This window comes from Urocitellus parryii, chromosome 11, assembly GCF_045843805.1.
Source record: "Urocitellus parryii isolate mUroPar1 chromosome 11, mUroPar1.hap1, whole genome shotgun sequence".
NCBI lineage: Eukaryota > Metazoa > Chordata > Mammalia > Rodentia > Sciuridae > Urocitellus > Urocitellus parryii.
In genome coordinates, this window is record NC_135541.1 from 72,938,218 (window position 1) to 72,954,637 (window position 16,420).

The 16,420-nt window shown below is 32.9% G+C and overlaps 1 protein-coding gene across 1 annotated transcript in view; it reads right to left on the bottom strand.

Moving 5' to 3' along the window:
* Positions 1-16,420, bottom strand: part of Evi5 (ecotropic viral integration site 5) — a 210,497-nt gene that overhangs the window by 88,136 nt on the left and 105,941 nt on the right. Inside the window, exons 11-13 of the mRNA XM_026403112.2 lie at positions 11,544-11,597; positions 9,207-9,239; positions 8,499-8,645 (exon numbers count right to left, since the gene is read on the bottom strand). Coding sequence (XP_026258897.1) covers positions 8,499-8,645; positions 9,207-9,239; positions 11,544-11,597 — 234 coding nt within the window. The remainder of the gene's footprint in view (positions 1-8,498; positions 8,646-9,206; positions 9,240-11,543; positions 11,598-16,420) is intronic.

A 16,420-nucleotide genomic window follows, 5' to 3' on the forward strand; every position in this document is an offset into this window, starting at 1 on the left:
TATATTATTATAAAATAACTATGGCATATAACTATATCAAAAGTATCAAAACAATTAAAAGTGATGTGAAATACTGAAGTTACTAAAGTCCATGAACTTTGAGTGATAAAGGATCTACAGTGAGCAAGTGGGAGGTTGGGGGGATGTCTTTTTTTTTTTTTTTAAAGGAAAACTAGCTAATAAATATAGAAGAAACGAAAGAATATGAAAATCTCCATTTGGGACATTCAATATATAATAACTGATTCAATACAACCATCAATGAATGCTTAAATCATTAGGTAAAATGTGGATGGATACAATGAGAGTGAGTTCTGCATCTATGGATCCAACCAACCAAGGATGGGGGAGAAATGTGCATCTGAACGGTACATGTATGAGTCTTTTTTCTTGTCATTACTCTCTTAATAATACAGTATAACAACCATTTTAATAGCATTTACATTGTATTAGTCATTATAAATAATCTAGAGATGATTTAAGATACACAGGATGTATGCATAGGTTCCATGCAAATACTATGCTATTTTATATAAGAAACTTAAGCCTTCACATATTTAGGTGTGCATAAGGGTTCCTAGAACCAATTCCCCCAAAGATATCAAGGTACAACTGTATTTATTTGGTACAAAAGTACTTCCAATAGACTACTCAGTAGTTGTAAAGATGAACCACACCTTTACAAAGGAGGGTCTAAGGTAATCAAATCTGGCTTGGTAATAATATTCATCATCATTTATAGCTGGCACAATTTATGTGTTTCCTGACTTAAAATGAAATTCACAATATTATCATCTAAATGTTTAACTGAATCTAATCTATAAGAAATACAATGACACTAGGAGAAAGGAATCAGACAAATTCAGAATATGAGTTAAAGCAACTAGGCTTCATCTGTAAAAAGTTAAGTGTCATTGCGGACACTGGTTATTGTTTAATTAGTATGGACAGAGATTTATAAATTTTATTGATCATTTCAAAGAACCAACTTCTGGTTTCATGGATTTTTCTTGTATTGTGTCCTTTTCAATTTCATTTTTAGTATTATTGGTAACTTTGCTTGCTTCTGATTAAATTAGCTCTTAAATGTCTAGTTTTTTAAGGTAGAAACTTAGATGATTGGTTCAAGACTTATTCCCTTTCCTAATACAATCAATCAATATTATAAAATTGCTAGGACGCACTGCTTTGGATGGATCTCCCCTACTGTGAAAGTAGGGGAGAGTCACTCTCAGTTATCAAGCTATATACATTTCCAATAACCAAACAGTAATGTGATTGGCCTGTCATTCCTAACCTTACAACTAAGACCACCTCACTTCCATGTATAGGCTTGTATTCACTGGATTTCCAAAATTAACTACTTTGGTTTGGATCTTGAATGTCCCTTAGAAAAAGGCCCATGTGTTGAAGGACTGGATCTCAATCTGTAGTACTATCGGAAGGCAGTAGAAACTTTAGTGGGGCCTTGTAGGAATACTGGAACACTGACCCTTCCTATCTTTTTGTTTCCTGGCTGCCATGAGGTGAACAGGGCCTCCTCTGCCATACACTCCAGTCATGATGTCTAGTATCAGAAAGATGAATAATGCACCAACCTTATTCCTAAATAGGGGAACATAAAGAATTATATGTCAGCTCTACTCTGGCACATTACTAAGAGCTGGCCTATCCAAATATTATATCCAAAAATCATATAAAATCATGGCTGTGGGTAATAGCCCCATATTTACCACTTGCCCTAGATGTTCTCTCCCATTAGTCCACTGAACTCCTGATACTCCAAATCCTTGTCTCCTCTATCTCTTAATCTTCTTGCTGTGGGACTACAGCTCTGTTAGAACTCACTTCTCTAGCTGCCACTTCTGACCTAATCTGCTTTACTTCATATTGCATCCCCCCCTCCCTTTAGTCTCAAAGTAAACCAAAACTCTGATTAACACAGCCCATACTCGGCCCTGAGGGAGTCTCCTATCTTCCCAGTCTCCTTCCACAAGCCAGATTACTTACTTCTAGTCCTACCCCAACTATCACCAAAGGGTTCCTGAATTAGAATTTTATGTGTTTGCATAAGGATGTCTTCTATTGCAATCAAAAGATTAAATGTGAATCTTTGCATCTTTTCCTTCATTTCTTTAGCCTTTTTGGGGTAATATGTTGAGGAAAAATTCAAATAACCATTTTAAAATTAATAATTCAATGACATTAAGTACATTCAAAATGTTGTAAGGAGCTGGGGTTGTAGCTCCGTGGTAGAGCACTTGCCTAGCACATGTGAGGCACTGGGTTTGATCCTCAGCACCACATAATAAATAAATAAATTAAATAAAGGTGTTAGGTCCATCTACAACTAAACATATTTTTAAAAATGTTATGTAACCCTATTCACAATAGCTAAACTATGGAACCAACCTAGATGCCCTTCAGTAGATGAATGGATGAAGAAAACATGTGGAATTCAGCATTAAAAGAGAATTATAAAACCATGGTATTTGCAGGTAAATGGATGAAGCTGGAGAATATAATGCTAAGTGAAACTAGCCAATCTCCAAAAAACTAAATGCAGAATGATTTATCTGATTTAAGGATACTGATTCATAATATGCTGCGGGGGGTGGGAGGGATGGGAGGATTAAATGAACTCTAGGTAGGGCAAAAGGGAAAGGGTGAGGGAGCAGAAGGGAGGGGGCACAGTGGTAGGAAAGACAGTGGAATGCGATAGTTATCATTACCCTAAGTACATGTATGAAGACATGAAGGATATGACTCTACTTTGTGTACAACCAGAGATATGAAAAATTGTGCTCTGTATGTGTAATATGAATTGTAATGCATTCTGTTGTCACATATAACAAATTAAATTTTTTTTAAAAACGTGTGCAGGGGCTAGGGATGTGGCTCAAGCGGTAGCGCGCTCGCCTGGCGTGCGTGCGGCCCGGGTTCGATCCTCAGCACCACATACAAACAAAGATGTTGTGTCCGCCGAAAACTAAAAAATAAATAAATAAATATTTTTTAAAAAAATGTGTGCAACCACCAACTCTATCTGGTTTCAAATTATTCCCATCATTTCACAGTGATATCCTTTACCTAATTAAGCAGCTTCTCACTGGACCCCAATCTACTAGTAATCACCAATTTGTATTCTGTTCTATATGGATTTATCAACCCTGAATATTTCCTACAGCATAATCACAGAATATATGAACTTCTGTATCTGGCTTCTTTCACTTAATTTAAGGTTTTGGAAACTCATTCACATTATAGCAAGTATTACAACTTTATTCCTTTTTATAGTTGAATAATATTCTTCTGTATGTATATATGATAATTTGCTTATTCATTCATCCATTAATGGACTTCTGACTTGTCTACTTCTTTTTTATAAATAATACTGCTCCAAATGTGTGTTCACATATTTGTTTGAGTACCAGCAATTCATTCTTTTGGGTACACAACGAGAAACTGAATTGCTAGCACATAAATGATTTTTTTAATTACTCTATTTTGTCTCTACTACTTTCTACTTATCTACATATCTTTTCTTCACAAGAAATTTTAGTTGGTTTCCCTAGGGTTTATAAGAATACATTTTGCTGTTCCCCAAATACCCTAAACTTATTCCTTGATCAACACCTATACACACAGCCATGTTTTCTGTATGGAAGCTGAGAAATTCATATTGTCAAATGCTTTTCTTCTTTATATCATTCAGTCTTTGGCCAAATGTTTCTTCCTCAGGGAAGCACACCATAACTGTCCTACCTTGCTCCTGATTTCTTTTTTGTCGAAGACTTTATCACCATTGAAATCATATTAATTTGTTTAAATGTGTCTTTCACACCAGAACACTCTATGCAATAGCAGGCTTCATTTTCCTTGGTTATTATTATCCCCTCTGCACTTAAAGATAATATTTTGCCCATTGGTTTTCAAATGGATAGATTAATATTCACTCCATTATAAGATGTCCACATCTTATAAGACTGAGCAAAATACAAAATGTTTACACAAACTGAACTTGATATCTTAACAACAAATTAACAAATAAAATGGCAGTCAAGATTGTTTTCGTTCTCATGACCATCCAATTGGCTTCTGCTTGTATTTGGAGAAAAACGGGGGGGCTATCATAAAATCTGGGTCAAAAAGTAACTCATTTAAATGTACATTTGGTATGGTCTTTGCATTGAAAGAACTTTCAATTTTAAGTAAGATCTGAATAATAATGAAATACTACCTCATATCTACTAAGAAGGCTATTATTAAGAACAAAAACAAAATACCAAGAGTTGAGAAGGATGTGGAGATTGGAACCTTTTTGATATTGCTAATGACAATGTAAAATGGTACAGCCACCATAGAAAACAGTTTGGTGCTTCCTCAAAAACTTAAACATGGTATTATATATATGATCTAGTAAACCCATATCTAGGTATATACACAAAAGAATTAAAAGCAGGCACTCAGATAGTTATACACCAATATTCATAACAGCATTTTGTCAATAGCCAAAAAGTAGAAACAATATAAATGATGAACAAATGAATGAACAAAATTGCTATATACATACAATGGAACATTACTCAGACATAAAAATAATAAATTTTTATATATGCTACAACATATAGAAAATATTAATGTTAATCAAAATAAGCTAGACACAAAAGGGCAAATATTGCATAATTCCACTCATTTAAGTTACACAGATTGAGTATATTCACAGAGATAGAAAGCAGAATAGAGATTATCAGATACTAGGAAAAAGAGGAATTATTATTTAATGGGTATAGAGCTTATGTGGAGTGATTTCAAGGTCTAGAAATAGCGGTTACCAACACTGTAAATGTGCTAATGCCACTGAATTATAAACTTAAATGATAATTTTATGTTGTATATGTTTGTCACAATTTAAAAAATCATCAAAAAGAAAAGAAAATAGTAAATGGATATGCTAAAGTAAAAGAAAAAGACATACAAGTCTCACATTTTATATGTGGATTTTAAGAAAAGGTAAAACTTTGGTGAGAGAAGACAGGTCACTGGGATGGGTGTTACTCTGTTATGACATGTACATACAGTGGCTTTTGAAGACACACAAAGGAAATTTTGATAGTTATGGAAATATTCTTTATTTTGATTGTGGTAGGGGTTATACAAACATACACATTTCAAACACATCAAATTATAAACTTGATGAATTTCATAATATGTAAATTATGCTCTACTAAAGGTCATCTTAAAAATGAGAGACCTGAGATAGTCTAGACCTAAACATTTCTAATACAAAACAAAACTGCATTCTTGAGTGTCCAAGATTAAACAGAAAAATGACTAAAATTTAGTGCTGTATATGAAATCTAAAATTCTTTACATCATATAAAATGCTTCCATTTGTCAGTGGTGAGTGATGGTAGTAGACAGTTATATTTCAAATCTGTATGCAGAAAATAGTAAATGCAGATTGGTGATGGTAGTAGACAGTTATATTTCAAATCTGTATGCAGATTTGAAATATAACTGTCTACTACCATACAGATTTGAAATCCTTATTGTGGGAGTTCAAGAATTCATAAAGTTATACTGGAAGACTGTAATCAGTACATTTATCAATAGGTACTCATGGTACAGTCACTACTTTGTAAAGCAACTATTTCATCTGTCAAAATTCCAATGGATAAGATATTGTGTCTTGGGATCTTATATTCATCATGCCTTCTGAAGCCATATATAATTTTGCATAGATTTCTTTTAAAATATTGAAAAATGACTTATGTATAATGTTCTTCTAAAAACTTCTTTACTGAAGCCTAAAAAAAATCCAGGGCTCCCCCTGTCTTTCATACACTAGCCACAAGAATAGTGTGTAAATGATCACATAAGTTTTGGTATTCAAACTAGATACAACACTACAAATCTTCTTCAAGCTACTTAGAATACTTAGGATTGTTTTGCTTCTAAGAAGACTGCACTTAGGATTTGAGTCTAAAGTCATAGCTACATTACATTATTACTGGTTCATTTCTGATTTCTTGTCAATTAAAATATCAACATCTTTGTTCCATAAGGCATTGGTAAAATACACCTTTGAATTTTAAACCTAATGGACAAGGCTATATATTTGGGGGGAAACAATCTTTTATCTTCTCATTCTAAGTAGATATTAAACAGATTTTGAATCTTGATTTATCATCTAACATATTAGTTCCATTTTTAAATAGTTCATGTATAAAAACTGCATGTGAAGATTTAAATACAAAATGCATCCTGTGTAAGTTTAAGACACAAAGACCTTTAAACATCAATAGTCTATTTCATTTGTTTATATGTGGTGCTGAGAATTGGACCCAGTCCCTCACACATGTGAGGTAATTGCTCTACCACTGAGCCCCAGCCCCAGCCCCAATAGTCTCTTAATATAATCCCCTATTAACACCAGCTACTTTTATTTTAATTTCTCTACCTTGACAAAAAACATAGTCATGAGAAAGTCCATCAAATAACTTGTAAAACTGTATTTGTGATCCAGTTTTTATTTATTACAAGTATATTACTCTGTTATGACATGCACATACAATGGCTTTTGACGACAGATGCTCTAGAAATTTTTTCATGAAGCATCATCAAAGACCCTGGACACTTTTTTCAGATATTTAACCTTGATTATTTTCTGTAAGAAATGTATTTGTCCACCTTGATGCCTATAGTACCTTTTATTTTCTAAAACTCATTTAAACATAATAACAACAGGGGCTGGGGTTGTGGGCTTAGTGGTAGAGCACTTGCCTAGCATGCATGAGGCACTGTGTTCAATCCCCAGCACCACATAAACAAACTAAATAAACAAAATAAAGGTACTGTGTCCATCTACAACTAAAAAAGACATTTTTTAAAAAGATAATTATTCCACAAGTCATTTTAATATCTAAAATATGCAACTTAAAAATTGGAAATTTAACAAGGCTATCACTATTTTTCATTTACTCTGCACATTACTGCTTTATACTTCCATTTTATAGTTTATTTCCATTTAATTATCCTCTTGGTGAGGGAAAAAATGAAAACAATCAAAATAGAAATCTAGTTCATCTTTATTTTGGCCCCACCAAGCAGGTCTATTTTGTCCTTCAAAAGGAACTCGAAGAGATTCCTTTCATTACACTTTGTAAAAGTCTCAGTACACTCTTGTAATTTTTGCTTGCTCAGTTAACTTTTTCATTATAAAACAATCTTATATTCTTTTTATACACATCTACCTATAAGGTTTCAATAACTGGAAACAAAGCAAAAAACTTAATTCATGATTCTAACATATTGAGACAGTAGTTTATGCTAAATACAAGCATAATACTTATCTTTCAGGGCTGGGGATATAGCTCAGTTGGTAGAGTGCTTGCCTTGCACGCACAAGGCCCTGGGTTCAATCCCCAGCACCAAAGGAAAAAAAAATACTTATCTTTCCTTCTAAACAAATGATATTGTACTGATAATTCATGTCAGTTTAAATCCCAACATGATTCAACAATTCTAGCTTCATGCTTTGATATTACTGACATTTTATATGAAGGCAGAATAAAAAGCTGAGTTCTAGTTTTCTGAGTTACTATTTTGTCACTCTCATTTTTATTAGCCATCTTCAATAACATAATAGAAGAAACATGTGTTTATGGCTCTTTTCAATGATTTTTTCTGACTTTTGTATCCAAATGAGGATGCTGTTTCTTCATTTTACTAAATAAAAGTAATGTCTAACTTTGTAGTCATTCCATTTGCCCTACACTTGTAGAGTTCTAGTTTCTAATTGCCAAAAGAAAACTAAAATAAGAATATCTTTTCAAAGATAGAGAGTTGGCTTTTCTTTTGAATCTTCATATTTTTGATTAAGATAATCCTAATCTGAATCTTGGAATGAAAAATTGTTATCAAGAATCCTAGTTAGTTAACATGAATTTTAAAGGGTTACTTTTTTTCATCTTCACTACTTTTCTCCGTTTGAAAACATTCAGGCATATACCTTAACTCATAATTCAATGTCTTGATGTAGGAAGTCCAAGCTACAGAATATCATAAAATCTAAACTAACACATTCTCAAAACTCAAAATAAGATGATTACATTTATTCTCTATGTGACTAATACTACATTTGCTCAATGAATAAAATCTAGCTGCAGTCAGGATTACCTATGGTCAAACAGATTTATAAAACCTAAAAAGCAGATCTGAAATACACTGGTTATTTTTTATGATTTGAAATGTAAGGAAAGACATTATTAACTATTTCTAACAAAACTGGGGGGAGGGGCTAGAACAAGGAGTCTTTAGGCCACAGTAAGACCCCAAATATTACAGAACATAAAATGGAATAATTTAAGACTTCAATTAAAGTTAAAAAAAATTATTTAAAACAAGAGCACAGAAGTTGTGCTTCAAAAAATTTTGTTTTGGTTTAAAGGGAAAGGGATGAGAAAGGCGATACAAGGCACTACCAGACTCCTTACCCATTGTTGTTGGTGCTGGAGCTTCCTGATGGTATTTTCAGCTTGCTCCAGCTTAGCACTGGCCTCATCACTCTGCTGTTTGATGGTGGCCAACTCCCGTTTTATGAGGTAGTTTTCCTCAGCCTCCTGGGCTCTTGTCACTTGTCCCTTAGGACATAATTTTTTTGTGTGTAAAGCAATTTAGGACAGATTCAAGAAAGACTGCCTTTGTGAGGTTTAGTTATTTACTTTCACATGTTAAAAAAAGAATCACCTCAGAATAGAACAGCCTAGTTAATTATTAACTAGCAGCTTATTATTGCTCCAGAAAATTTTTGGAAACTAAATGAAAAATTAATTGACAATCTTAAGAACAATTCTTTCAGTCAATAAAAATTCATGCAATATTACTGAGTTGTACATGCAGAACTAAAATTTTCAACAAATAGCAGTTAATTTCACAGAATCCACTGATTGCCATTTGTAACAAAGAATACTTTAAAAAATAAGGTTAGCTTTATAACGTGCAAAAGGTGCCTATTTGAGTGTACTAGATAAGTTATTAAAAATTAAATTTATACCCATATACCACCCAAAAATTATTTCTAGGAAAATGCATGTAAAATTGCATGCATTAGAATATAAATTTCTGAGTTTAGGACTCTTCTTAGAAGTAGAGTTAGAGAAAATGCTTTAAAAAAAAAACAAAACAGACAAAAAAAACTATACCTGTATCAATCTATCTGCCAAGGAAGCACTTTCCTACAAAAGGAAAAATTCAGATAGAAATATAAGAGAAAGAAAATAAAAGTGATAAAATTAGGAATAAGAAGAAACAAAGGTACTCAAATTCCAACTGCTTTTCATTGTTAATTAAAAAGGACACCTAAAAATTTAAAACTTTTTTAACTGAATATGTTTTTATTCTTAAAAATACATCAAAACAAAGACTACAAAAAACCATGTTTTTCCAAAAAGAAAAATAAACACAAATTCCAAGTGGTTTTTCATTACTTGGGCAAGTAAATATCTTCTCTTGAAAGCTTACCTTTTTACATCTTTAATTTTAGTCATATTATCAAACTACATACATGAAAGGGAGAAGGAATTTGAGTAAGCAATTCTACATATAAAGTGTGACAGCAATTCGTGCCATAGTAACATCCAAAGAAATAAAGTAAAGAAAATAAGACAAATGAAGTCAATCAGCTCAATTTAATAAACACTAGTAATAATGAGCAAGTAAACTTTTTGGTTACAGAATTGAACTGATACATAAGTATTTATAGAATTCTAAGTGTTGATACATCTAGGTCATTTAAGCCAGTAAAAAAGTTACTTAATTCTCTAGAAATAAAATCCAAACTTAATAATTTCCTACAGCATCTTTATCGCTCTTAAACGGTTTAACAAGATAAGAACGCTTTCTCTGAAAATGACTGACTCCAAAGACAAAAATTCACCTAGGAAATTGTCTTACTCTAAACCAGGTTTAGGGAATTGAGGAGGAGGAAAAAAACAATTGAGTTCAACATTCATGTGGCATCACCAAAAAGTAGAAATAGCCTCAAAGCAACTCTAATACAATGAGAGACATACAGAGATGCTATATTTTACGTAACATAAAGTATCTGCAATTATTATACAATAGACAGACATGTAATAAACTTCCTATCCTTGTACACTGATATTTAATATGAAATCATCTTTTCTTTAAAAATGAAAGACAGGGGCTGGGGTTGTAGCTCAGTGGTAGAGCACTCACCTAGCAAGTGCGAGGCCCTGTGTTCCATCCTCAGCATCACATCAAAATAAATAAATAAAATAAAGGTTTTTTAAAAAAAGAATTAAAGAAAAAAAACGAAAGGGGGCTGGGGCTGGGCTCAGCGGTAGAGCACTCGCCTAGCATGTGCAAGGCACTGGGTTCGATCCTCAGCACCACATAAAAATAAATTTTAAAAAATAAAGGTATTGTGTCCAACTACTATATATATAACGACTGGGGTTGTCACTCAGTGGTAGAGCGCTTGCTTAGCACGTGTGAGGCACGGGGTTCAATCCTCAGCACCACTAAATAGATAGATAGATAGATAGATAAATAGATAGATAGATACATAGATAAATGTCTTGTGTCCATCTACAACCAAAAAAAAAAAAAACTTTAAAAACAAGAAAGAAAGAAAGAAAGACAAACACTGCAAATTATCCCTTTCCTAGTTTTTTATTTCTTAGATATTTATCTATAAACTTTCAGGAAGACTTTAAAGATACTTGACAATATAATAAGGAACATTTTTAAACCTAGTTACTCTTGCCTCTAGTTTTTTAAAGGGAGCAACAAAAAATTCTGTGAATTCAAATAGTGTTTTTCTTTTAATAAAGCAAAATTCCTACACTATGCTTTGATGACTCCATTAATTCTTACAGTATCAGAAACACAACTACAAAAGATTCATCAAAAGCACAATACAAAAATTATGCAAAATTTCCACATCTGCCAATTATTATGAAACAGAGAAGAGGCAATGAGTAGATATCAAAATAATTTTAACTAAAGTTTACACACAACTCTCTTTTACTGAAAATCAATATCAGAGTGAATTTTTATATAAAGAATACAAAGGGATAAGAATTTTAATCATTTTGACTAAATGTAAAAGTAATGTAAATGTAAAATAATCCTAGACCTTAAATGAATTATTGCCTCACTTGACAGTCTATGAGGAAGCCAGGACAACATTTGAATCATCTTTAAAAAGTTGTTATAAGAATGAATTCCCAATTAGATTCTAGAAGAAGGTATTTTTTAGAGGTTACACAGAAAGAAAACAAATGACATCAATATTAATCCAATAATTACCCACGTTAAAACCTTAATATGAAAGGTCAGGAACTTGTACCCATCAATTTTTATTAATAACTAGCTACGTGGCTAAACAGTAAGCTAGGCAAGTTAACAGTCAATAACACAACTTAAGAGACACATGTGCCAAATTTTTTGAGAATTTCTTAAATATATGGAAAAATCCTAAAAGCATTCAACAGAAATTCATAATAGTTACTCACTTTTTCTAACGTTTCAATGCGCTGTTTTAAAAGTCTATTTTCTGTGCGTAACCTCTGCCAAAAAAGAAAAAAAACAAAATTTTGCTTGCAACCATTCTGGAGAGTAAATAAAATTCCTAAACAAGTCCTGAAAACATGCCATCTTTTATAAATAAAAAGAGTATAAGAAATGGTTACATTATCAGATGTCAGACCATTAAAGGCTCCCACTAAGAAATCTATGACAAAGGAATAATTGTATTTTTCATTCCAGCTATAAACTAAAGTATATAAATAATCCTTCTCTTTTCTATATTTAAAAGGACAAAGATAAATGTTTTAAATTACCCATTAGATGGAAAAATTTGTAACCTGCCTATCTCCTACAAAGCCTATTCACATAATTAGTATTCAAATGTCAATTGTATTAATAAAAAACTTCAAATATGCATATTTATAGAATAGCAAACTATCACTTTAGATTAGACAAGTCTTCATTTATATTATAGATACAAGTTGCAAAATTCCTTACATTTGAAATTATAAAACAATTTATCATGAGTTATCATCTACTTAAAAAAATTAGAAGCTCCAATTACAAGTACTGTTTCTACGTTTAAGAAAAACCAGATTTAAAAAAACAAAAACTTGGGCTGGGGATTTTAGCTCAGTTGGTAGAGTGCTTGCCTCGCATGCACAAGGCCCTGGGTTCAATCCCCTGTACCAAAGGGGAAAAAAAAAAAAAGAAGGGAAGAAAAAAAGAAAAAAAAACTTTATTTAATTGTTCAATGCTTGATCACCTAAAACTTGTCAAAATTAATTTCAGGTATTAAATACAAATCACCCTACATTTTAAAAAATCATCTTTTTGTATATTCTACCAATATAATTTCTTATATAAGTTCCCTATAAAAATTATTCCTTCAATTTTCAATTCTCTTTATGTTATCCTTTCATTTTGCCATCCCTGAATTTTCAAACCCCACTTACTTTCTATATCAATTTGTTCCAAAGCTCAATCCTATTTCTCAACTCTAATTTTTTCTAAAACTTCTTCCTTGGAAAATCATTTCAACAACTGAATATTCCATTTTGCCAGTAAAGACTTAAATTTGTATAACAAATGGAGTCTTATTTCAGGAAATAAGAGACTTAAATTTTTATATCTTAAATAGATCACAAATTGGAATATTACAAAGATACTTTACAAATTGTATTTTCTTGTTCTATATACTAAAACATATCTACATAATTTGAAATGGACATAATGTATGACCTCAGAATACAAAATAACAGCTAGAGAAGTAAAAATTGTCCCAGATGTCCTGGTTGTTCCTTCCATGTGTAGCATAGTAGATTACATAAATGAGCCAATTATTATTATTAATACTGGGGTTTCTGTTTTGTTTTTGATACTAAGGATTAAACCCAGAGGCTCTCTATCATCCAAGCCACACCCCCAACTCTTTTATTTTTTTGAAACAGGATCTCACTAAGTTACAGAGGCTGGCCTCAAATTTGTGATCTTCCTGCTTTAATCTCCCAACTCTCTGACACAACAGGCAAGTCTCTGGGAATACAGTTGTGCACCACCATGCCTGGATGTTTAAAAAGCCATTTGAAACCAAACAAGATTCTCATAAGGTTCAACAAAAGGTTCCCAAAGGGTTCAACAAAAGGAAACATTTTGTTTCTCCTGAAAGACTTAACTTTAAGTTTCAATTAGACAAGTGAGTAAATAGTTATTTATGACAGAAGTGATACTAAAATAAATTTTTAAAATTTTTTTTAGTTGTAGAGGGACACATGCTATCTTTGTTTATTAATTTATTTTTTATGTGGTGCTGAGGATCTAACCAGTGCCTCAAACATGCTAGGCAAGCACTCTGTCACTGAGCTATAGCCCCAGCCCCTAAAATAAAATTTAAAGATTAAAATATTCATGGGAATTTCCTTCTCCTACCTCCTTTAAATCTTCTGAAATCTATTTTATTATAAATTAAAATCTAATTTAAACCTAACCAAAAGTTTTAAAATCACTTTCTCTTATTTAATGTTTTGACTGACTGATTGTAGTGCTAAAGTTTGAACCCAGGGCCTCATGCATACTATGTGAGCACTTTTCACTGAGCTATAATCCCCAACTTCTAAAACCACTTTTAAATAAATCATTGCATCCCCTTTTGTGTGACATATACTCCATGAGGCATGAGTATTATTTTAGTTCTTTCATCTCTTTTTTAACAGTTTTTCTTTGGATGTCTCTTTTTATTGCTTTGAAACTTTACAAGGAATTAAATTCAACTAGATTTGTTAAATATGCATTTTGTTGAGAAAAAAATCACATCTTTAAATAAAATTATTTTTGTCTCTCTATTTATCTTTTTAAAAAGTCTATGTATAGGCCTGGGGCTGGGGGTCAGTGGGAGAGCGCTTGCCTCACACATGTGAAGCAGTGGGTTCGATCCTCAGCACCAAGTAAAAAATAAATGAATTAATAAAGATATTGAGTCCATCTGCAGCTAAAAAAGTTTTTTAAAAAAGTCTATGTGTAAAGTTTTTAAAGTTTCGTAGGGTGTATCATATTTTTCATTTAGGTTATACCTAGATATGCTATCTATTTCTATTTTAAATGGGACTTCTATTTCCAACGTATTTTTGAACCATTTATTGCAGATATACAGTAAGCTAGTAAGTAAATCTACTTGATTGAGTTATTATTAATCTTTGCCACACTTTCTAGAATAGAGTGTTTTGTAAGACTTAAAATGAAAACTATTAAAAGAAAGATCACTAGATGTGCCTATATAAAAATACATATCTTGTACTTGAAGCAAAAAGCTTTTTTGACTTAGCAAACTAGAAAAAAAAATGAGACTAAGAGTAAGAATAAGAATTAATATTACTAAAGTAGTATTGCGGGCTGGAGATGTGGCTCAAGCCGTAACGCACTCGCCTGGCATGCACGGGGCACTGGGTTTGATCCTCAGCACCACATAAAATAAAATAAAGATGTTAAAAAAAAAAAAGTAGTAGTGAAATGTTAACTCAATGCTGAAAACAACACACCCTATGAACATTCCTTAGGAAATTTACTTAGTACACATAAAAAGTCTTAAAACTACTAGTATCCCATAATTCAATAATATTAATTTTGACAACTAGCTATAGAAAAAAAATAAGGAGTCAAAAAACCTTTATATACAAAGATGTATGAGTATTATTTTTGATAATGAATAGTGAAAAATAACCTAAATATCTCCAAACACAGGAATCTCAGTTTCAAATTACCTACTCTTTTTCTTGGGAGGTGGCGGGGGAGGGTAACAGGAATTGAACTCAAGGGTACTCAACCACTGAGCCACATCCCCAGTCCTGTTTTGTATTTTATTTAGAGACAGGGACTCACTGAGTTGCTTAGAGCCTCGCTTTTGCTGAGGTTGGCTTTGAACTCGCAATCCTCCTGCCTCAGCCTCCTGAGCTGCTTCAAACAACTCACTCTTTAAAGATCATCTCCCTGGAAAAATATACCCTGTTCATGGATAGGCAGAACTAACATTATCAAAATGGCGATATTACCAAAAGTTCTCTATAGGTTTAATGCAATGCCAATCAAAATCCCAACGGCATTTCTTGTAGAAATAGATAAAGCAATCATGAAATTCATATGGAAAAATAAAAGACCCAGAATAGCAAAAGCAATTCTAAGCAGGAAGTGTGAATCAGGTGGTATAGCGATACCAGATTTCAAACTATATTACAGAGCAATAGTGACAAAAACAGCATGGTACTGGTACCAAAACAGGCGGGTGGACCAAGGGTATAGAATAGAGGACACAGAGACTAATCCACAAAGTTACAACTATCTTATATTTGATAAAGGGGCTAAAAGCATGCAATGGAGGAAGGATAGCATCTTCAACAAATGGTGTTGGGAAAACTGGAAATCCATATGCAACAAAATGAAACTGAATCCCTTTCTCTCGCCATGCACAAAAGTTAACTCAAAATGGATCAAGGAGCTTGATATCAAATCAGAGACTCTGCGTCTGATAGAAGAAAAAGTTGGCTCCGATCTACATATTGTGGGGTCGGTCTCCAAATTCCTTAATAGGACACCCATAGCCCAAGAGTTAATAGCAAGAATCAACCAATGGGACTTACTAAACTAAAAAGTTTTTTCTCAGCAAGAGAAACAATAAGAGAGGTAAATAGGGAGCCTACATCATGGGAACAAATTTTTACTCCTCACACTTCAGATAGAGCCCTAATATCCAGAGTATACAAAGAACTCAAAAAATTAGACAATAAGATAACAAATAACCTAATCAACAAATGGGCCAAGGACCTGAACAGACTCTTCTCAGAGGAGGATATACAATCAATCAACAAGTACATGAAAAAATGCTCACCATCTCTAGCAGTCAGAGAAATGCAAATCAAAACCACCCTAAGATACCATCTCATTCCAGTAAGATTGGCAGCCACTATGAAGTCAAACAACAAGTGCTGGCGAGGATGTGGAGAAAAGGGTACACTTGTACATTGCTGGTGGGACTGCAAATTGGTGCGGCCAGTTTGGAAAGCAGTATGGAGATTCCTGGGAAAGCTGGGAATGGAACCACCATTTGACCCAGCTATTGCCCTTCTCGGACTATTCCCTGAAGACCTTAAAAGAGCATACTACAGGGATACTGCCACATCGATGTTCATAGCAACACAATTCACAATAGCTAGACTGTGGAACCAACCCAGATGCCCTTCAATAGATGAATGGATAAAAAAAATGTGGCATCTATACACAATGGAGTATTATGCAGCACTAAAAATGACAAAATCATAGAATTTGCAGGGAAATGGATGGCACTAGAGCAGATTATGATTAGTGAAGCTAGCCA